The 24,365-nt window shown below is 48.6% G+C and overlaps 1 protein-coding gene across 1 annotated transcript in view; it reads left to right on the forward strand.

The window, feature by feature from the left end:
* The first annotated feature begins 13,016 nt into the window (after positions 1-13,016).
* SWAP70 (switching B cell complex subunit SWAP70) overlaps positions 13,017-24,365 on the forward strand; it is a 72,196-nt gene continuing 60,847 nt past the window's right edge. Inside the window, exon 1 of the mRNA XM_040327892.1 lies at positions 13,017-13,211. Within this exon, the coding sequence (XP_040183826.1) occupies positions 13,113-13,211 (99 nt within the window). The 5' untranslated portion in view covers positions 13,017-13,112. The remainder of the gene's footprint in view (positions 13,212-24,365) is intronic.

The raw sequence follows: 24,365 nt of genomic DNA on the forward strand, positions 1-24,365 counted from the left end.
TAATATAGAGTGAAAGCTCCTGTGGTGAAGGGACTGATGTGACTGGAGAACCTTTCAGGTAAAGTGCTGTTCCAAGATTAACCACCAGAGGGGGGTAAGTGTCCTTCCACTCAAACTGCTGTTCTAATCACAATGTATCATTTGATTTGTCTCATTTATGCCCCCCCCCCCCAGAAAACAGTCCCTTACACAGCCACAAACAGGTAAACCCGTCTGATTGGTGGGCACTAATCCTATTTATATATTATTGGACAGCGGGAAGAAGGTAAGTCTGGTGGTGGGAAGTGAACTCCAGACCTCGGCGCTGCAAACGTTATGGCTACTTACTCACCAATATCTCTAGTTTACATTGCGATCTTATCTAGGTGATGGCGCTCCCCCTGTTTTCATAAGCCCCCCCTCTAGGTCAATGTAGTTGTCAGGTAGGTCAGTGTAGTGGTCAGGTAGGTCAATGTAGTTGTCAGGTAGGTCAGTGTAGTGGTCAGGAAGGTCTGTGTAGTGGTCAGGTAGGTCAATGTAGTTGTCAGGTAGGTCAGTGTAGTGGTCAGGAAGGTCTGTGTAGTGGTCAGGTAGGTCTGTGTAGTGGTCAGGTAGGTCAGTGTAGTGGTCAGGTAGGTCAGTGTAGTGGTCAGGTAGGTCTGTGTAGTGGTCAGGTCGGTCAGTGTAGTGGTCAGGAAGGTCTGTGAAGTGGTCAGGAATGTCAGCGTAGTGGTCAGTGTAGTGGTCAGGTAGGTCTGTGTAGTGGTCAAGTAGGTCAGTGTAGTGGTCAGGTAGGTCTCTGTGTAGTGGTCAGGAAGGTCAGCGTAGTGGTCAGGTAGGTCAGTGTAGTGGTCAGGTTGGTCAGTGTAGTGGCCAGGTAGGTCTGTGTAGTGGTCAGGAAGGTCAGCGTAGTGGTCAGGTAGGTCTGCGTAGTGGTCAGGTAGGTCTGCGTAGTGGTCAGGTAGGTCTGTGTAGTGGTCAGGAAGGTCAGTGTAGTGGTCAGGTAGGTCTGTGTAGTGGTCAGGTAGGTCTGTGTAGTGGTCAGGTTGGTCTGTGTAGTGGTCAGGTAGGTCTGTGTAGTGGTCAGCGTAGTGGTCAGGTTGGTCAGTGTAGTGGTCAGGAAGGTCAGTGTAGTGGTCAGGTAGGTCTGCGTAGTGGTCAGGTAGGTCTGCGTAGTGGTCATGAAGGTATGCGTAGTGGTCAGGAAGGTCAGTGTAGTGGTCAGGTAGGTCTGCGTAGTGGTCAGGAAGGTCAGTGTAGTGGTCAGGTAGGTCTGCGTAGTGGTCAGGTAGGTCTGCGTAGTGGTCAGGTTGGTCTGTGTAGTGGTCAGGTAGGTCTGTGTAGTGGTCAGCGTAGTGGTCAGGTTGGTCAGTGTAGTGGTCAGGAAGGTCAGTGTAGTGGTCAGGTAGGTCTGCGTAGTGGTCAGGTAGGTCTGCGTAGTGGTCAGGAAGGTCTGTGTAGTGGTCAGGAAGGTCAGTGTAGTGGTCAGGTAGGTCTGCGTAGTGGTCAGGAAGGTCAGTGTAGTGGTCAGGTAGGTCTGCGTAGTGGTCAGGTAGGTCTGTGTAGTGGTCAGTCAGTGTAGTGGTCAGGTAGGTCTGTGTAGTGGTCAGGTAGGTCGGCGTAGTGGTCAGGAAGGTCAGTGTAGTGGTCAGGTAGGTCAGTGTAGTGGTCAGGAAGGTCTGTGAAGTGGTCAGGAATGTCAGCGTAGTGGTCTGTGTAGTGGTCAAGTAGGTCAGTGTAGTGGTCAGGTAGGTCTCTGTGTAGTGGTCAGGAAGGTCAGCGTAGTGGTCAGGTAGGTCAGTGTAGTGGTCAGGTTGGTCAGTGTAGTGGCCAGGTAGGTCTGTGTAGTGGTCAGGAAGGTCAGCGTAGTGGTCAGGTAGGTCTGCGTAGTGGTCAGGTAGGTCTGTGTAGTGGTCAGGAAGGTCAGTGTAGTGGTCAGGTAGGTCTGTGTAGTGGTCAGGAAGGTCAGTGTAGTGGTCAGGTAGGTCTGCGTAGTGGTCAGGTAGGTCTGCGTAGTGGTCAGGAAGGTCTGTGTAGTGGTCAGGAAGGTCAGTGTAGTGGTCAGGTAGGTCTGCGTAGTGGTCAGGAAGGTCAGTGTAGTGGTCAGGTAGGTCTGCGTAGTGGTCAGGTAGGTCTGTGTAGTGGTCAGTCAGTGTAGTGGTCAGGTAGGTCTGTGTAGTGGTCAGGTAGGTCGGCGTAGTGGTCAGGAAGGTCAGTGTAGTGGTCAGGTAGGTCAGTGTAGTGGTCAGGTTGGTCAGTGTAGTGGCCAGGTAGGTCTGTGTAGTGGTCAGGAAGGTCAGTGTAGTGGTTAAGTAGGTCAGCGTAGTGGTCAGGTAGGTCTCTGTAGTGGTCAGGTAGGTCTGTGTAGTGGTCAGGTTGGTCAGTGTAGTGGTCAGGTAGGTCTGTGTAGTGGTCAGGTAGGTCTGTGTAGTGGTCAGGTTGGTCAGTGTAGTGGCCAGGTAGGTCTGTGTAGTGGTCAGGAAGGTCAGTGTAGTGGTTAAGTAGGTCAGCGTAGTGGTCAGGTAGGTCTCTGTAGTGGTCAGGTAGGTCTGTGTAGTGGTCAGGTTGGTCAGTGTAGTGGTCAGGTAGGTCTGTGTAGTGGTCAGGTAGGTCTGTGTAGTGGTCAGGTAGGTCTGTGTAGTGGTCAGGTTGGTCAGTGTAGTGGTCAGGTAGGTCTCTGTAGTGGTCAGGTAGGTCTGTGTAGTGGTCAGGTTGGTCAGTGTAGTGGTCAGGAAGGTCTGCGTAGTGGTCAGGTAGGTCAGCGTAGTGGTCAGGTAGGTCAGTGTAGTGGTCAGGTAGGTCTATGTAGTGGTCAGGTAGGTCTGTGTAGTGGTCAGGTAGGTCAGTGTAGTGGTCAGGTAGGTCAGTGTAGTGGTCAGGTAGGTCTGTGTAGTGGTCAAGTCGGTCAGTGTAGGGGTCATGAAGGTCTGTGTAGTGGTCAGGTAGGTCTGTGTAGTGGTCAGGTAGGTCATCGTAGTGGTCAGGTAGGTCTGTGTAGTGGTCAGGTAGGTCAGTGTAGTGGTCAGGAAGGTCAGTGTAGTAGTCAGGTAGGTCTGTGTAGTGGTGAGGTAGGTCAGTGTAGTGGTCAGGTAGGTCAGCGTAGTGGTCAGGTAGGTCTGTGTAATGGTCAAGTAGGTCAGCGTAGTGGTCAGGTAGGTCAGCGTAGTGGTCAGGTAGGTCAGTGTAGTGGTCAGCTAGGTCAGTGCAGTGGTCAGGTCGGTCAGTGTAGTGGCCAGGTAGGTCTGTGTAGTGGTCAGGAAGGTCAGTGTAGTGGTTAAGTAGGTCAGCGTAGTGGTCAGGTAGGTCTCTGTAGTGGTCAGGTTGGTCAGTGTAGTGGTCAGGTAGGTCTGTGTAGTGGTCAGGTAGGTCTGTGTATTGGTCAGGTCGGTCTGTATAGTGGTCAAGTCGGTCAGTGTAGTGGTCAGGAAGGTCAGTGTAGTAGTCAGGTAGGTCTGTGTAGTGGTGAGGTAGGTCAGTGTAGGGGTCAGGTCGGTCAGTGTAGGGGTCAGGTCGGTCAGTGTAGTGGTCAGGTAGGTCTGTGTAGTGGTCAGGTAGGTCTGTGTAGTGGTCAGGTAGGTCAGTGTAGTGGTCAGGTAGTTCTGTGTAGTGGTCAGGTAGGTCTGTGTAGTGGTCAGGAAGGTCAGTGTAGTGGTCAGGTTGGTCAGTGTAGTGGTCAGGAAGGTCTGCGTAGTGGTCAGGTAGGTCAGCGTAGTGGTCAGGAAGGTCAGTGTAGTGGTCAGGTAGGTCTGTGTAGTGGTCAGGTAGGTCTGTGTAGTGGTCAGGTAGGTCTGTGTAGTGGTCAGGTAGGTCTGTGTATTGGTCAGGTAGGTCAGTGTAGTGGTCAGGTAGGTCAGTGTAATGGTCAGGTAGGTCAGTGTAGTGGTCAGGTAGGTCAGTGTAGTGGTCAGGTAGGTCAGTGTAGTGGTCAGGTAGGTCTGTGTATTGGTCAGGTCGGTCTGTATAGTGGTCAAGTCGGTCAGTGTAGTGGTCAGGAAGGTCAGTGTAGTAGTCAGGTAGGTCTGTGTAGTGGTGAGGTAGGTCAGTGTAGGGGTCAGGTCGGTCAGTGTAGTGGTCAGGTAGGTCTGTGTAGTGGTCAGGTAGGTCAGTGTAGTGGTCAGGTAGTTCTGTGTAGTGGTCAGGTAGGTCTGTGTAGTGGTCAGGAAGGTCAGTGTAGTGGTCAGGTTGGTCAGTGTAGTGGTCAGGAAGGTCTGCGTAGTGGTCAGGTAGGTCAGCGTAGTGGTCAGGTAGGTCAGTGTAGTGGTCAGGTAGGTCTGTGTAGTGGTCAGGTAGGTCTGTGTATTGGTCAGGTAGGTCAGTGTAGTGGTCAGGTAGGTCAGTGTAATGGTCAGGTAGGTCAGTGTAGTGGTCAGGTAGGTCAGTGTAGTGGTCAGGTAGGTCAGTGTAGTGGTCAGGTAGGTCTGTGTATTGGTCAGGTCGGTCAGTGTAGTGGTCAGGTAGGTCAGTGTAGTGGTCAGGTAGGTCTGTGTATTGGTCAGGTCGGTCTGTATAGTGGTCAAGTCGGTCAGTGTAGTGGTCAGGAAGGTCAGTGTAGTAGTCAGGTAGGTCTGTGTAGTGGTGAGGTAGGTCAGTGTAGGGGTCAGGTCGGTCAGTGTAGGGGTCAGGTCGGTCAGTGTAGGGGTCAGGTCGGTCAGTGTAGTGGTCAGGTAGGTCAGTGTAGTGGTCAGGTAGTTCTGTGTAGTGGTCAGGTAGGTCTGTGTAGTGGTCAGGTAGGTCAGTACTACTGTACTAGTGGAAGGGACGGCTTCAAGTCCATGGGTTAGGGGGTGAAAATTACTTACCTTGCCCCGGGCGCTGACAGCCTTGGAGTCTGTGGGGGGAGAATTATTGTTGGTTGGTCGGGGATCAAATACTTATTTTACTCACTGAACTGCAACTCCATTTATAACATTTGTATCATGTGATTTTCCAAATTGGTGTAACTTTGATGGAGTCGGAGTCAGGGAGTCGGAGTCGGTGGCGGAGGCGGAGTCGGTGTCGGTGGCGGAGGCGGAGTCAGTGTCGGAGGCGTAGTCGCGCAGATTTGATCGCTTCCATTGTGGATAATAGAGTGCGACTTGCCGTGAGATTTGAAACTCGCACGACAAGTTGAACCGGTGTGACGAGGACTTGGCCTCCCGGCTAATAAATAGACCTCGCTGGGTCTGCGCCAGTCTAGCGGACATGTTCCCTCCTCTCCTTTCTCAGCGCCAATCCTCATCAACCCAAATTATACCCCCAGGTGGGGAGCAAGGCGTGGCCAGTGCTTAACCCCTCGCTGCCTACAGACCTTTCACTGCCACCCATTCACATTATGAACCGCCGAATCCCACGCGGTAGATACACTCCATTGATAGCTGATGGGCAGTTTGTCACATACCCCCCCTCCCCCCTCTGTTTGAACCCGTGGCTTCACACACCAGCCACCAATCAGTGGGTTCTAGAAAGGGAATCCACGTTCTTCTGGTTACGAACAGCCATGTGCTCTACCTGGAGAACCAGGAAAGTGGGCAACCCTTGCATTACGGTCCTTAGCCTGAGCCAAGCATTTTAGGGGAGTATGGGGTCTGCTGTGAGTCGGAAGTGGCGCCCCAACAAGTGGCACCTTAGAGCCTCCAAGACCCACTTAATGACCGACCGCGACCTTACCAAACTCTTCACCGACCTTACCAAACTCTTCACCGACCTTACCAAGGGCAAAGGCTTCTCTGTAGAGATTAGGTGGAATCCCGGGGCTGAAGCAGCTTCCGAAAGTTTGATGGAGGCCCTGGGTATCTGATGGAGGTCCTTGGTATCTGATGGAGGTCCTGGGTATCTAAAGGAGGCCCTGGGTATGTGATGGAGGTCCTGGGTATGTGATGGAGGCCCTGGGTATCTGATGGAGGCCCTGGGTATGTGATGGAGGCCCTGGGTATGTGATGGATGCCCTGGGTATGTGATGGAGGCCCTGGGTATCTGATGGAGGCCCTGGGTATGTGATGGAGGCCCTGGGTATCTGATGGAGGCCCTGGGTATCTGATGGAGGTCCTGGGTATCTGATGGAGGTCCTGGGTATCTGATGGAGGTCCTGGGTATCTGATGGAGGCCCTGGGTATCTGATGGAGGCCCTGGGTATCTGATGGAGGCCCTGGGTATCTGATGGAGGGCCTGGGTATGTGATGGAGGTCCTGGGTATGTGATGGAGGCCCTGGGTATCTGATGGAGGCCCTGGGTATGTGATGGAGGCCCTGGGTATCTGATGGAGGCCCTGGGTATCTGATGGAGGGCCTGGGTATGTGATGGAGGTCCTGATGGATTCCCTGGGTATCTGATGGAGGCCCTGGGTATCTGATGGAGGCCCTGGGTATCTGATGGAGGTCCTGGGTATGTGATGGAGGTCCTGGGTATGTGATGGAGGTCCTGGGTATGTGATGGAGGCCCTGGGTATGTGATGGAGGCCCTGGGTATGTGATGGAGGCCCTGGGTATGTGATGGAGGCCCTGGGTATGTGATGGAGGCCCTGGGTATGTGATGGAGGCTGTGGGTAAACAGGCTGTTCTGGTATCCCCAGACTTCAGCAAAGAGTTTGAGGTGCAGACCGGTGCCTCATGTACAGGTACTATACTATACAATACTATCATTTCTTTCTGCCGGGGTCAGCTTCCGACTCAAATAGACCACATAGTGTTCTTCTCCTTCCACCACCTGGGACAAGACATCTCCCAGACCCGTACCCGAGGCATCGGACTGGACCAAAAACTCTTTGCTGTCTGGGGCTACCAGGAGGACAGCCTGTTTACCCAGGGCCTCCAGCATCAGATACCCAGGGCCTCCAGCATCAGATACCCAGGGCCTCCAGCATCAGATACCCAGGGCCTCCATCATCAGATACCCAGGGCCTCCATCATCAGATACCCAGGGCCTCCATCATCAGATACCCAGGGCCTCCATCATCAGATACTCAGGGCCTCCAGCATCAGATACCCAGGGCCTCCTTCAGATACCAAGGGCCTCCAGCATCAGATACCCAGGGTCTCCATCAGATACCCAGGGCCTCCATCAGATACCCAGGGTCTCCATCAGATACTCAGGGCCTCCATCAGACTTTTGAAAGCTGCTGGGTTTGGTAAGGTCAGTGAAGGATTTTATAAGGTCGGTGAAGGGTTTGGTAAGGTCGGTGAAGGGTTTGGTAAGGTCAGTGAAGGGTTTGGTAAGGTCGGTGAAGGGTTTGGTAAGGTCGGTGAAGGGTTTGGGAAGGTCGGTGAAGGGTTTGGGAAGGTCGGTGAAGGGTTTGGTAAGGTCGGTGAAGAGTTTGGTAAGGTCGGTGAAGGGTTTGGTAAGGTCGGTGAAGGGTTTGGTGAGGTCGGTGAAGGGTTTGGTAAGGTCGGTGAAGGGTTTGGTAAGGTCGGTGAAGGGTTTGGTAAGGTCGGTGAAGGGTTTGGTAAGGTTAGTGAAGGGTTTGGTAAGGTTAGTGAAGGGTTTGGTAAGGTCGGTGAAGGGTTTGGTAAGGTCGGTGAAGGGTTTGGTAAGGTCGGTGAAGGGTTTGGTAAGGTCGGTGAAGGGTTTGGTAAGGTCGGTGAAGGGTTTGGTAAGGTCGGTGAAGGGTTTGGTAAGGTCGGTGAAGGGTTTGGTAAGGTTAGTGAAGGGTTCGGTAAGGTCAGTGAAGGGTTTTGTAAGGTCGGTGAAGGGTTTGGTGAGGTCGGTGAAGGGTTTGGTAAGGTCGGTGAAGGGTGCTGCCCAGCCACGCCTAGGAAGGTTCTCACTCGTTTCTTGGTGGCCGGAGCCGGATGGTCTCTAATGGCCTCTACCAGGATGTGTTCCCATGGTGTATAATGAATTCTTATTATGGATGAGACATCACGGCTTTGTGTGAGAAACGAGTCCCAACAATTCCCGATCCGAGGGTGGGGGGAGGGGCTGGCAATCCGTCCAATGACAGGAAACCGGTTCTTGGAATAATATTCTCCTGATCTGTAATATATGAGAACACGAGGTCACCGAGGGGTCACTTCCTATAATTTACAGGAAGAGTTACACAAATATCACCGAGAAACCGAATGAGATCATTATATTTATATCTTCTGCTTCCTTCTCTAAGCGCGACACGTGACATCACCGCCCTCCGGATATATTATACAGGAGTGACATCACCGCCCTCCGGATATATTATACAGGAGTGACATCACCGCCCTCCAGATATATTATACAGGAGTGACATCACCGCCCTCCAGATATATTATACAGGAGTGACATCACCGCCCTCCAGATATATTATACAGGAGTGACATCACCACTTTCCAGATATATTATACAGAGTGACATCACCGTCCTCCAGATATATTATACAGGAGTGACATCACCGCCCTCCAGATATATTATACAGGAGTGACATCACCGCCCTCCAGATATATTATACAGAGTGACATCACCGCCCTCCAGATATAAGATATATTATACAGGAGTGACATCACCGCTCTCCAGATATAAGATATATTATACAGAGTGACATCACCGCTCTCCAGATATATTATACAGAGTGACATCACCGCTCTCCAGATATAAGATATATTATACAGAGTGACATCACCACCCTCCAGATATATTATACAGAGTGACATCACCGCCCTCCAGATATATTATACAGGAGTGACATCACCGCTCTCCAGATATAAGATATATTATACAGAGTGACATCACCACCCTCCAGATATATTATACAGAGTGACATCACCGCCCTCCAGATATATTATACAGGAGTGACATCACCGCTCTCCAGATATATTATACAGGAGTGACATCACCGCCTTCCAGATATATTATACAGAGTGACATCACCGCCCTCCAGATATAAGATATATTATACAGAGTGACATCACCGCCCTCCAGATATATTATACAGGAGTGACATCACCGCTCTCCAGATATATTATACAGGAGTGACATCACCGCCCTCCAGATATAAGATATATTATACAGAGTGACATCACCGCTCTCCAGATATAAGATATATTATACAGAGTGACATCACCGCCCTCCAGATATATTATACAGGAGTGACATCACCGCTCTCCAGATATAAGTAATAATATACAGAGTGACATCACCACTCTCCAGATATAAGATATATTATACAGGAGTGACATCACCGCCCTCCAGATATAAGATATATTATACAGGAGTGACATCACCGCCCTCCAGATATAAGATATATTATACAGGAGTGACATCACCGCCCTCCAGATATAAGATATATTATACAGGAGTGACATCACCGCCCTCCAGATATAAGATATATTATACAGGAGTGACATCACCGCCCTCCAGATATAAGATATATTATACAGGAGTGACATCACCGCTCTCCAGATACAAGATATATTATACAGGAGTGACATCACCACCCTCCAGATATAAGATATATTATACAGGAGTGACATCACCGCCCTCCAGATATAAGATATATTATACAGGAGTGACATCACCACCCTCCAGATATAAGATATATTATACAGGAGTGACATCACCGCCCTCCAGATATAAGATATATTATACAGGAGTGACATCACCGCCCCCCAGATATATTATACAGGAGTGACATCACCGCCCTCCAGATATATTATACAGGAGTGACATCACCGCCCTCCAGATATATTATACAGGAGTGACATCACCGCTCTCCAGATATATTATACAGGAGTGACATCACCGCCCTCCAGATATATTATACAGGAGTGACATCACCGCCCTCCAGATATAAGATATATTATACAGGAGTGACATCACCGCCCTCCAGCCTGATGTGGAGTTTCACCTGGTGTCCCCGGGTATGGCAGAAGTTTTATATAATGAAGGATTATATCGGATATATATAATGGATGATTTGTTGTCTATAGAAGGTGTTATATTTGCTCAGCCCCCCCTCCCCCCCTCTGTATATTGGACGCGGTGCGCAGAGCGATGAGAGAGAATTGCGTAGGCCGGGAATTTACAGGAAAGTCACGCTTGGCCGGCCCGCGCCCACCTGCCGTCACACATGGACAGGACTCGGGGGGGTTGCGGGGACGATGTCGGGTCTCAGGGGTATATCAGGGGCGCTGCGGGGAGCGACGGCAGGTGGCACCCCTCCCCCCCCCCTCTGTGATTTCCAGTCGGCGGGGGAAGTGAAAGTCTCTTTGTTGTCACACAGCTGCAGAAATCCCTCAGAACCCCGAAACAGCAGAGATTGTGAAATCCCCCCGAAAAAAAAATAAAAACTGCGGCGGAGAGCCCGCTGCTTTATTTAATGACTTATTTCATCTAATAATAACATGTATGATTTCTAATGTCACCCCCCCCCCCCCACAGAACACCCCCACAGCCCCACTAAAAGGGCAATCCCTTATCCCAGAAAGGATTATTGCCCGCTGCTGCCGCCCTGCTGGTACCGAGGAAATCCGAGATTAGCGAATAAATGTAAACAATGGGGTAGATTCAGGTAGATTTGCGCAGTTTTTACGGAGGCGCAGGGCACCGTTTTTGCCCTGCGCCCCCGCAAATTATCTGCGCTACCCTTGATTCACCGAGCAGTAGCTCCGTAAATTGCGTGGGCGCTCTGTCAAAATGCCCAGCGTAAGCGCGCGCAATTTAAATGATCCCGTAGGGGGCGTGGATCATTTAAATTAGGATCGTTCCTGCGCCGAGCGTAGTGCGCATGCTCCGTCGGGAAGCTTTCCCGACGTGCATTGCGGTAAATGACGTCGCAAGGACGTCATTTGCTTCAAAGTGAACGTGAATGGCGTCCAGCGCCAATCACGATTCACTTACGCAAACAACGTAATTTTCAAATTTCGCGACGCGGGAACGATGGGTATACTTAGCATTGGCTGCGCCTGCTAATAGCATGAGCAGCCTTACGCAGAAACCGATGAACGCAAACGACTCACGGCGTGAGTATGCAATTTGCAAACTCTACGCTGACCACTACGGGAACGCCACCTAGCGGCCTGCGTAAGAATGCAGCCTGCGATACGACGGCATAAGAGCCTTATGCCACGCATATCTTAGGCTGCAGTCGGCGTATCGAGCTTTCTGTATCAGGAGAAGTCGATACGCCGGCGCAACTAAGCAATTGCACTGCGTAACTATGGTTACACAGGCGCAATTGCTTCTTGAATCTACCCCAATGTTACTACAGGATCCCTGTCTCCTTGCTAAATCCCTCCAGTGTTCTCTAAAATGATTGCGTTGTATTTCTTTGCACCAAGATGTAGAACTTCCTATAATCTACGGCTCCCCCTGGTGGTCATGATGCAGAATTTTAATTATGATAATAGTAATCAAAAAATAATACATAATAATAAATAAAAAAAGTAATAATAATAAAAAAAATAATAATAATAATAATAATAATAATAATAATAAAAATAATAATAATAATAATAAAAAATAATAATAATAATAATAATAATAATAAATAAAAAAGTAATAATAATAATAATAAATAATAATAATAATAATAATAATAATAATAATAATAATAATAATAATAACAAAAATAATAATAATAATAATAATAATAGTTACATACATAATTAGTCTTGTTGAAAAAAGACACAAGTCCTTCCACTTCAATCAATAGAAGAGTAAAAAAAAGTATACAATCCTATATATACACTATCATATACCCACAGTTGATCCAGAGGAAGGCAAAACGCCCCAATAAAGCATCATCCAATTTGATCCAGCAGGGGAACAAATTCCTTTCTGACCCCCAGAGAAGCAATCAGATAAATGTCAGTTATATTTTGTGTATCTAGGAAAGAATCAAGGCCTATAATGATAATAGTAATAAATCATAAAAAAATAATAATAATAAAAAAAAAATGATAATAGTAATAAAAAACTAATAAATAATGATCAGGGCAGCCATCACAAATTTTGGGGGCCCCTTACACAGCTTTACACACCTTACACACCTCCTCTCTCCTGCCGCGAGATGATGACAGGGGGGGAGGGCAGGGCCGTCTAAATAGCATCATGGGCCCCTGGAGATGATGACAGGGGGGGAGGGCAGGGCCGTCTAAATAGCATCATGGGCCCCTGGGCAAAAGTAATGCTCTGGAGCCCCTACAATTTTGGGGCATCACGGGCTCAAGGACCAGCTGCTTTGGGGAAAGTGCAGGGGCCCCTCATGCAGCTGGGGCCCCTGGACAGTGCCCAGGTGTGCCCTCTCATTAAGACAGCATACAAATAAATAATTATAAAAAATACATTATTATCAATAATAATTATAATAATAATAATAATAATAATAATAATAATAATAATGATGAGAATAGTAAAAATAATAATAAAATAAAAGTGATAAAAAATACAAATAAATAATAATAATAAAAGTAATCCAAAAATCTTAAATAATAATATTAAAATAATAATAGTAATACAAATAAATAAATAATTATAAAAAATACATTATTATCAATAATAATTATAATAATGAGAATAGTAATTAAAAGTAATAATAAAATAAAAGTGATAAGAAATACAAATAAATATGATAATAATAATAATAATAATAATAATAATAATAATAATAATAACTTAATTAAAGTGGTTGTAAAGGTTTGTTTTTTATTTTATAAATAGGTTCCTTTAAGCTTGTGCATTGTGAACGTTCACGGCGTCTCCCCGCAGGGATGTAGTCCCAAGGGAGGGGGCGAGCGCGCTGACTAACCCCCAGCCAGAACAGCTCGGAAGATGGGGGCAAGCACCAATCTGCAACGTGTATAAAAACTCATAGGAGCGCCCATGATGTCTCTGCGAGTGAAATGTGTGCGTCGGTTCTTCTGCACGTACGGCGTGTTCGGGGGCCTCGGAACGGGTCCGTCGATGACTTGCAGGTGCAGCTGTGCGGAAAGCCTGCTGCACCTGCATGGTGAATGCCCGGTGGTGGCACTGGCAGCTCAGTGAGTAGACGACACAGGCGCGTTCATTGTCCTCCTAGGTATTCATACAGGGAAGTGCAGGGAGGGCTGTGATTGGTTTGAGGAAGAGAAGGTCATATGACAAGAGGGGGGGGGGGGAGAGAGCAGAAAACTCCTGAGCTTCATACAGACAAGATCTGTGTAAAAGTTGAAGCAGGAACCTTTTTATTTTTTCCTCCTTCCTCGGGCAGCACCATGGCCCTGACCAAAGAAGAATTGCTGAAGCCCATCTGGCACGCCTTCACCGCCCTGGACGTGGACAAGAGCGGAAAAGTCTCCAAGTCACAGCTAAAGGTAGGCAGAGGATCCCCCATTCTTCTCATTGTACATAGGAGGCCGGGGACTACAACCCCCACCATCCCACTGACTACAACCCCCATCATCCCACTGACTACAACTCCCACCATCCCACTGACTACAACCCCCACCATCCCACTGGCTACAACCCCCACCATCCCACTGACTACAACCCCCACCATCCCACTGACTACAACCCCCACCATCCTACTCACCACCTGCAGAATGCTGAAGGGCTACAGCCCCCACCATCCCACTGACTACAACCCCCACCATCCCACTGGATACAACCCCCACCATCCTATTTACCACCTGCAGAATGCTGAAGGACTACAACCCCCACCATCCCACTGACTACAACCCCCACCATCCCACTGACTACAACCCCCACCATCCCACTGGATACAACCCCCACCATCCTATTTACCACCTGCAGAATGCTGAAGGACTACAACCCCCACCATCCCACTGACTACAACCCCCACCATCCCACTGACTACAACCCCCACCATCCCACTGGCTACAACCCCCACCATCCTATTCACCACCTGCAGAATGCTGAAGGACTACAACCCCCACCATCCCACTGACTACAACCCCCACCATCCCACTGGCTACAACCCCCACCATCCTACTCACCACCTGCAGAATGCTGAAGGACTACAACCCCCACCATCCCACTGACCACCTGCAGAATGCTAAAGGACTACAACCCCCACAATCCCACTGACTACAACCCCCACCATCCCACTGACCACCTGCAGATTGCTGAAGGATTACAACCCCCACCATCCCACTGACTACAACCCCCACCATCCTACTCACCACCTGCAGAATGCTGAAGGGCTACAACCCCCACCATCCCACTGACTACAACCCCCACCATCCCACTGGCTACAACCCCCACCATCCTACTCACCACCTGCAGAATGCTGAAGGACTACAACCCCCCACCATCCCACTGACTACAACCCCCACCATCCCACTGACTACAACCCCCACCATCCTACTCACCACCTGCAGAATGCTGAAGGGCTACAACCCCCACCATCCCACTGACTACAACCCCCACCATCCCACTGGCCACAACCCCCACCATCCTACTCACCACCTGCAGAATGCTGAAGGACTACAACCCCCCACCATCCCACTGACTACAACCCCCCACCATCCCATTGACTACAACCCCCACCATCCCACTGACTACAACCCCCACCATCCTACTCACCACCTGCAGAATGCTGAAGGACTACAACACCCACCATCCCACTGACCACCTGCAGAATGCTAAAGGACCACAACCCCCACAATCCCACTGACTACAACCCCCACCATCCCACTGACCACCTGCAGATTGCTGAAGGATTACAACCCCCACCATCCCACTGACTACAACCCCCACCATCCCATTCACCACCTGCAGAATGCTGAAGGACTACAACCCCCACAATCCCACTGACTACAACCCCCACCATCTCACTGACCAACTGCAGATTGCTGGAGGGCTACAACTCTCATCGTCTGCCCTTTAGGTGTGCCCCCCACATTACAATCCAGGGCACGTCAGAGAAATTGGCTACAAATGTATCAATGTATAATCTACCAGGGGGTCCCAGAAGAGCCAGCGGGGGCCACTATCCATGTTAGTTACAAATGTACTACATTATTCCTATTGTCACTGCTGGGGTCCCAAAGCAGACATCAGGGGCCACTAACATCTCTAACATCTCTGTACCCCCGCTGTGCCCATTATGAGGGGCTCCCACCATCCCTGTGCTGAGTTCTCGGGTCTGTACACCCGCTGTGCCCATTATGAGGAGTTCCCACCATCCCTGTGCTGAGTTCCTGGGTCTGTACACCCGCTGTGCCCATTATGAGGGGTTCCCACCATCCCTGTGCTGAGTTCCCGGGTCTGTACACCCGCTGTGCCCATTATGAGGGGTTCCCACCATCCCTGTGCTGAGTTCCCGGGTCTGTACCCCCGCTGTGCCCATTATGAGAGGTTCCCACCATCCCTGTGCTGAGTTCCCGGGTCTGTACCCCCGCTGTGCCCATTATGAGGGGTTCCCACCATCCCTGTGCTGAGTTCCCAGGTCTGTACACCTGCTGTGCCCATTATGAGGGGTTCCCACCATCCCTGTGCTGAGTTCCCGGGGTCTGTACCCCCGCTGTGCCCATTATGAGGGGTTCCCACCATCCCTGTGCTGAGTCCCGGGTCTGTACACCCGCTGTGCCCATTATGAGGGGTTCCCACCATTCCTGTGCTGAGTTCCCGGGTCTGTGCCCCCGCTGTGCCCATTATGAGGGGTTCCCACCATCCCTGTGCTGAGTTCCCGGGTCTGTACACCCGCTGTGCCCATTATGAGGGGTTCCCACCATCCCTGTGCTGAGTTCCCGGGTCTGTACACCCGCTGTGCCCATTATGAGGGGTTCCCACCATCCCTGTGCTGAGTTCCCGGGTCTGTACACCCACTGTGCCCATTATGAGGGGTTCCCACCATCCCTGTGCTGAGTTCCCGGGTCTGTACACCCGCTGTGCCCATTATGAGGGGTTCCCACCATCCCTGTGCTGAGTTCCCGGGTCTTTACCCCCCGCTGTGCCCATTATGAGGGGTTCCCACCATCCCTGTGCTGAGTTCCCGGGTCTGTACACCCGCTGTGCCCATTATGAGGGGTTCCCACCACCCCTGTGCTGAGTTCCCAGGTCTGTACCCCCCGCTATGCCCATTATGAGAGGTTCCCACCATCCCTGTGCTGAGTTCCCCGGTCTGTACACCCGCTGTGCCCATTATAAGGAGTTCCCACCATCCCTGTGCTGAGTTCCCGGGTCTGTACACCCGCTGTGCCCATTATGAGGGGTTCCCACCATCCCTGTGCTGAGTTCCCGGGTCTGTACACCCGCTGTGCCCATTATGAGGGGTTCCCACCATCCCTGTGCTGAGTTCCTGGGTCTGTACACCCGCTGTGCCCCATTATGAGGGGTTCCCACCATCCCTGTGCTGAGTTCCCGGGTCTGTACACCCGCTGTGCCCATTATGAGGGGTTCCCACCATCCCTGTGCTGAGTTCCCGGGTCTGCTGCGGTGGCGGCGGCGGCGGCATAGTAGTTAACTGGTAACCTGTAAAAAATTTAAAAGTGTCACCTATGGAGATTTTTAAGTACCGTAGTTTGTCGCCATTTCACGAGTGTGCGCATTTTCAAAACATGACATGTTTGGTATCTATTTACTCGGCGTAAGATAATCTTTTATATTTTACTTAAAAATTCAGTTATATATTGTGTGTTTTTTTTTTTTTTGCATTAAAATTCAATAAATCTTATTTTTTTGCCCTTAAAAAAATGCGTTTAAAAAAGACATAAAAAGTTGCAACGATCGCCATTTTATTCTCTAGGGTCTCTGATAAAACAAAATATATCATGTTTGGTGGTTCTAGCAAAAAAAAAAATACAGATTTTTTTTCTTGTAAACAAAAAGTACCAGAGAAGGACTTCAAGTGCTGAAGAACTCCTCGAATCTGCGGCACGTGTCAGGAAAGCCATCGAAATTGGGCGGCGGGGGAATTTTTTAATCTGGCCCAGGCCATTTTTAAAGGGCCATACCGCAATACAAGAGTCGCTATTACTTTATTGAATTCAACCCCCCGACTATGTCATCCTCTTCTTCAGCCGGCTGAGCGGGGGCACAGCCGGAGGGGGTGGTGGGCACAGACCGGTGTCACAGGTGCTAGGCTTTGTGGTTATGTGAATGGAGGAGGTTTTCGGTTGTCTTAAAGGGCCGAGGCGGAAGTTGCGGTACAAACGGTGATCGAGTGTCACAGCACAAAGCCCGAAGGCAGAAGAAGAGGCGGTGCGGCAGATTTCACAAGTGCGGGTGCGAAGAACTCGCTACGTTAACTCTGAACTCCAAGAGGAAGTTGTGAAATGATCACCCGGAAAGCCGAAGGATAAAAATACTCCAAGCGAGTGTGTGGCCTGAGACTACAAACAATCTGCCGTATTATGGGCGACCAATCACTCCCCTCCTATCACATTCGAGCTGATAGGGGCGATTCAAAGGAATCGATCACCTGTGTGAGAAGGCTACAATAGAAGCTGCCATGGCTATATAGGTTAACCACTTAAGGACCGAGCCTGTTTTTCAGACTAGGGCCCGGATTCACGTACATCGGCGCATATTTATGCCGGCGTAGCGTATCTAATATACGATACGCCGACGCAGCGCAGAGAGGCAAGCACCGAATTTACAAAGCACTTGCCTCCCAAACTGCGCTGGGTTCCCTCGGCGTAAGCCGGCGTAGGTGGAAGTGGGCGTGAGCCATGCTAATGAGGCGTGACCCCATGCAAATGATGGGCCGAGTGCCAGAAAACGAACGGCGCATGCTCAGAATCACGTCGGAACTACTCCCTAAGATACGACGGATCACTGCCTACGACGTGAACGTAACCTACGCCCGGCCTTATTCACGAACTACGTAAACGACGTAAAATACGACGGCTTGTGTTCCCTGGTCCATACCTTAGCATGAGTTGCGCCTCCTATATGGGGAATAACTTTACGCCGGATGTACGACTTACGCAAGCCGCGTATATTATGCGCCAGGCGCAAGTACGCATGTAAATCGGCGTATCTCCCTCATTTGTGCATAGAAAATCAATGGGAGCGGCAAATGCGCCCAGCGTAAATATGTGCCCACGATACGACGGCGTAGGCAAGTTACGTCGGTCGTAGGAAGTCTATTTTTAGGCGTATCTCAGTTTGTGGGCACGGCGCATGGATACGACGGCGCATATTTACACTTACGCGGCGTATCTCGAGATACGTCGGCGTAAGTGCTTTGTGAATCCGGGCCTAGGTGTTTACAAGGTAAAAATTACTTAGAACCCCCAAAACATTATAATCTTTTTTCCTAACACCCTAGAGAATAAAATGGCGGTCAATGCAATACTTTCTGTCACACCGTATTTGCGCAGCGGTCTTACAAGCGCACTTTTTTTGGGGAAAAAATACATTTTTTTTAATTAAAAAAATAAGACAACAGTAAAGTTAGCCCAATTTATTTTATATTGTGAAAGATAATGTTACGCCGAGTAAATTGATACCCGACACGTCACGCTTCAAAATTGCGCCCGCTCGTGGAATGGCGACAAACTTTTACCCTTAAAAATGTTCATAGGCGACGTTTAAAAAAAAATTCTACAGGTTGCACGTTTTGAGTTACAGAGGAGGTCTAGGGCTAGAATTATTGATCTCGCTCTAACGATCGCGGCGATACCTCACTTGCGCGGTTTGGACACCGTTTTCATATGCGGGCGCTGCTCATGACGGGGCGCTTTGAATTACATTTTTTTCTTAATTATTTGACTTTTTTTATTGATTTTAAAACAGTTTTTTTTTTTTTTTTATAAATTTGTCTCACTTGTATTCTTATTACAAAGAAATGTAAACCTCCCTTGTAATAGAATAAAAGCACGACAGGTCCTCTTAAATATGAGATTTGGGGTCAAAAAGACGTCACGTCTCATATTTGGACTAAAAGGCAAAAAAATAAAAAAAATGGGCATTTGAAAAAAATGACAAAACAATTTCCCTTTAAAGGGGTGTTCCAGCCTTTTTTTAAGTTTATTAAAAGTCAGCAGCTACAAAAAGTGTAGCTGCTGGCTTTTAATAAACAGACACTAACCTGCTCCACGGTTCCAGCGACGCGCCGGCCGGGGGTTCCGCTCCTCGCCCCCCCTCGCCGGCCGGCGTCTTCATTCCATGTGTGGGCACCCGGCAGTGACAGCTTTCGGCGCCGTCCGATTGGACAGGCGCTCGCCTACAGGGAGGGGCTGCAATAAGGCGATTAAGCTATTCGCCTTACCAGCCCCTCGGCGGAAGGAGGAAGTGGGACAGGAAGTCCCCTTCTCCTGAAGCCCCCACTCCCCCCCCCCCCCAAAAAAAATGACATGCCAAATGTGGCATGTAAGGGGGCAAGGAGTGGATTAAGCGGAAGTTTCATTTTTAGGTGGAACTCCGCTTTAAGATCTAGGGGTGGAAGTCAGGGGCGGACTGACCATTCGGGCTCTCGGGCACTGCCTGAGGGCCCCATGCCACTAGAGGGACCCCCCATCAGGCTCAGTAAAACCAGGGACAGTATGTAAAAATCTGTGTTTTTTTACATCTGTTCCTGATATGTCTGAAACCGACATGGCGCTACTGTGCCCCATCAATTGGCACTGACCAATAGAGAGGCAGAGTGGGAGGAGCCAAGCACAGATTTGCCAGTAACGGTCTATAACTCTTTGTCTATTGATCCTTCTGAAGGTTCCATCGCGCTCCCGGTTGGGATTGCTCAGATTTTTGCCCCCGGGTTCAAGGCGAGTCTACTCTAAACGTTCCCGGACCAGAAGAAAGCCAAGCCGGGAAACTCTAGAACCTTTGTGTAGGAGACACGGATCAGCGCTCGGCGTAGATAAAACCCGCAGTTTGTAACAGTTGGTATTTACTGCGCCGGGACGCGGCAATGAATGATGCCGATTTATAATGCATGAGCCCCCCAGCTGCTCTAATTGTTCCATTGATAAGGAGCAGATCGCGTGTCATCGGAAGAACGGGACATATAAGAACCCGCTGGATGGAAAGGACGCTCAGCGCGGTATCACGTTCCCGTGCCGCGGCCGGCGTGTGTGAAAGAATAATAATGGAGAGTCACCGGGATTCACGTAACCGCGGATTTCTACATCCCTCGGGCTCCATTCACATCGGAGCGCTCCGTGAACACGCGCAACAAACGTGCGTATTTATGAAGCGTGCACGAAAAAAAAGTCAACACCCCAAGGTGTTAATGGCACCCCCGAATGCGGCAAGCGGACGCAAGTTTTCACGCGCGTCAAAACAATGTGTGAAGCTCGGCACCCAGACAGGAGCTTCTTTGGCGCATTTGTCGCTCACAGGGCTGCCCATTCAAATAGCAGTGCTGGATTAAGCCCATAGGACGTCCTCCTGGAAATGGGGCTCGGCTATGAGGCAGTGCTGCGGCGCGATCTGTCACCGGCTGTGTCCATCGCATTGGCTGATCAGTGTACCCCGACTTTCTGCCTGTACCATGTGATTGCTGTAACCAATCACAGCAGATCACATCACCGTTGTACACAGTGGATGGTTTCCTTTCATGCCATCCATTGTGTTCCATTGTATTTGCTAGCTGTGATTGGTCATAGTGATCAAATGGTACAGACAGGGCCAATCACCACATATCTGTACCATGTGATTGCTGTAACCAATCACAGCAGATCACATGACTGTTTGTACACAATGGATGGTTTCCTTTCATGCTATCCATTGTGTACAATTGTGTTTGCTAGCTGTAATTAGTCATAGTGATCAAATAGTACAGACAGGGCCAATAACCGCACATCTGTACCATGTGATTAGCTGTGGCCAATCACAGCAGATCACATAACCCTTGTACACAGTGGATGGTTTCCTTTCATGCCATCTATTGTGTACCATTGTGTTTGCTAGCTGTGATTGGTCATAGTGATCAAATGGTACAGACAGGGCCAATCATTGCACATCTGTACCATGTGATTAGCTGTGGCCAATCACAGCAGATCACATGGCTGTTGTACACAGTGGCTGGTTTCCTTTCATGCCATCCATTGTGTACAATTGTGTTTGCTAGCTGTGATTGGTCATAGTGATCAAATGGTACTGACAGGGCCAATCACAGCACATCTGTACCATGTGATTAGCTGTGGCCAATCACAACACTACACACTGAATGAATCAGTTTCATTCAGTAAAAATGGTTGCTTATACCAATGAAATGTCCAGGTGAATCTCAGACACGTGGCAAACCTAGTTGGGATATATGGCAAAAAAAAACAATGTACCCGTACGGCGCTGCCTACTTCCGGGTTTAGGGTGCACACATATTTCCCCCCCCCCCCACCCAGCTCCCTCTGTGATTGTACACAGCGAGAGCCTGTCAGAAAGTCCCGCCCAATGATTCATGGCTAGGTCCAATCACAGCCCAGAGCTCTGTGTTGGTAAGCAGCACAGAGCTCTGTACACAGGGGGCGTTCTGGCAGTTTCTCATCCCTGCAAAGCAGGAATAAGAAACAAAGCAGCACACTACAAAACACACATTTACACAGTTAGGCACACATTTAACCCCCTGATCGCCCCCGGGATGGTAAACCCCATTCCCAGCCAGTGTCACTAGTACAGTGACAGTATTATCACTGACCACTGTATTAGTGTCACTATCAATTTCAGTGGCAGTTAGTCAGTCGTCCCCCAACCCCCTCCCCCCAGGGTAAGTTAGTGTCTGATTGTCCGCCGCACTATTGCTGTCCCATTATAAGTCGCTGATCGCCACCATTACTAGTATATATCCCATAATTTTTAGATGCCATAACTTTCACCCAAAACAATCAATATAAACCTATATTTTCTTTCCTTTTTTCTTCTTTTTTCCAAAAATATGGAAGCAGAATACATTTTGGGCCACATTTATGAAGGAATAAAAAAAAAAAAAAGGGCCAGATTCACCGAAAAAGTACGCCGGAGTATCTTCTGATATCTGCTGATACTCCGGCGTACTTTCAAATTTGCCGCGTCGTATCTTTATTTGTAATTCACAAACAAAGATACGACGGCATTTGGCTAAGATCCGACAGGCGTGTGGCTTCCTACGCCTTCGGATCTTAGGCTGCAATACTTCGGCCGCCGCTGGGTGGAGATCGTCGGGTATGCTAATTAGCTGTTTACGGCGATCCACGAAGGTACGCGCGTTCGTCGCATTCTCTTACGTCGTCGCTAGTCGGCTTTTCGCGTCACAAAGTTACAGCTGCTATTTAGGTGGTGTAACAATAGACAGCCCATGTTAAAGTATGGCCGTCGTTCCCGCGACGAATTTCAAACTAACGAAAGTATGTTACGCACGTCGCCGTTCAAAACATTACGTCGGGGCAACGTCATTTTGCGCAAAGCGCGGCGGGAAATTTCAAAACGGAGCATGCGCAGTACGTTCGGCGCGGGAATGCGCCTAATTTAAATGGTCCCCGCCCCATTTGAATTAGGCGGGCTTGCGCCGGACGGCTTTACGCTACGCCGCCGCAAGTTTACACGCAAGTGCTTTGTGAATCAAGCACTTACGACGAAAACTTGCGGCGGAGTAACGTAAAGGACATACGTTACGCCGCTGCAATTCTTTATGAATCTGGCCCAAAAAATGTTATCGGATGTTTTATAGCAGAAAGTAAAAAAACTAAATATAAAATATATAATTTCTTTTTTTTTATAATTCATATAATTTTTTTCACACAAATAGAGATTTCTTTTGGTGGCATTTGATCACTTTTTTTTATTTTTTTTAGATACAAACAAAAAAAGACAGTCAATTTTGATATGAAAAAAATAAAAAAATAATATATATATATATATATATATATATATATATATATAAAAAGCCAATTAAATAAATATATATATATATATATATATTATTTTTTTATTTTTTTATTTTTTTCATATCAAAATTGACTGTCTTTTTTTGTTTATATCTAAAAAAAAAAAATATATATATAAATAAAATAAATATATATATATATATATATATAAAAACAATTAAATAAAAAATTATTATTATTTTTTTTTTCTTATCAAAATTGACTGTCTTTTTCTGTTTATATCTCAAAGAAAAAAAAAATATTGGTGATCGAATGCCACCAAAAGAAAGCTCTATTTGTGTGAAAAAAATTATATAAATTGTGTGGGTACAGCGTCGCATGACCGCACAATTACCAGTTAAAGTAGCCCCGAATCGTTAAAAAAATTTGCCCATGAAAGGGGGGGGTGGGGTAAAACCTTCCGGAGGTGAAGTTTCAGCATTCCTTTACCAACCTCCATCTTCTGTATATCGACTTTTACTGAAAAAAATATATATATATATATGTAAACAAATGTATCATTATTCCGGGATGGTCGGAGTTCTCGGACCGCCTGACTGGATACAAAGTATTGTTTTCTTTTCTCTGCATATTATATTACACTTTACGAGGCCGAGTGCAATAAAACTCAATTGGCACCAAACAAAGCAAACGTGGGAGTGTCACATCGACCGACAGGCCGGCGCGTGTCCTGTGGACGCAGATATACACTGTATTGCCAAAAGTATTGGGACACCTGCCTTTACACGCACATGAACTTTAATGGCGTCTTAGTCCGGAGGGTTCAATATTGAGTTGGCTCCTCCCTTTGCAGCTATAACACCTTCACCTCTTTTAAGAAGACCGTCCACAAAGTTTAGGAGGGTGTCTATGGGAATGTTTGACCATTCTTCCAGAAGAGCATTTGTGAGGTCAGGCACTGATGTTGGACAAGAAGTCCTCCACCCCAAACTCTCTCATCCATGTCTTTATGGACCTTGCTTTGTGCACTGGTCCAAACCATTTAGTGGAGAGTGGATTATGGTGTGTGGGTGGGAAGGGGGGATTGTGGTGTTGCGGGAGGATGGATTATGGTGTGGGGGAGGGGGATTATTGTGTGGGGAAGGAGGGTGGATTATGGTGTGGGGGGAGGGAGGATTATGGTGTGGGTGGAGAAAGGTGGATTACGGTGTGGGGGGATTATGGTGTGGGGGAGGAGGGTAGATTATGGTGTGGGGGGATTATGGTGTGGGGGAGGAGGGAGGGATTGTGGTGTGGGGGGAGGGGGATTATGGTGTGGGGGAGGAGGGAGGGATTGTGGAGTGGGGGGAGGGGGGATTATGGTGCGGGGGGGGGGGTTTATTTCAGGGGTTGGGCTTGGCCCCCTCAGTTCCAGTGAAGGGAACTCTTAGGTTGGACCTGATGGACTTGTGTCTTTTTTACTATGTAACTTTGTGATATGAGAGATCGGAGATCGGCGATTGCTTACAATTTAACACATTTGATACAATGATTTAATGTTCCATCTCTATGACATCACAGGAAGATGTTGCCTGTGAGCCCAGTTCCCGCTTCTCCTGGGTTCCTGCAGACGGTGTGAAAGTCTTGAGAGTTTATTTTGCGAACCGCCAAATTTTGAAAAGTCCGCGGCGCTCATCCCGGACCGGAGGGTGGGGGGTTGGGGGGTCAATATTCTAAGATTTCAGTTATTGATGAGTAGAAGAGGGGGCGGAGTCC

Source organism: Rana temporaria, chromosome 11 (assembly GCF_905171775.1).
Source record: "Rana temporaria chromosome 11, aRanTem1.1, whole genome shotgun sequence".
NCBI lineage: Eukaryota > Metazoa > Chordata > Amphibia > Anura > Ranidae > Rana > Rana temporaria.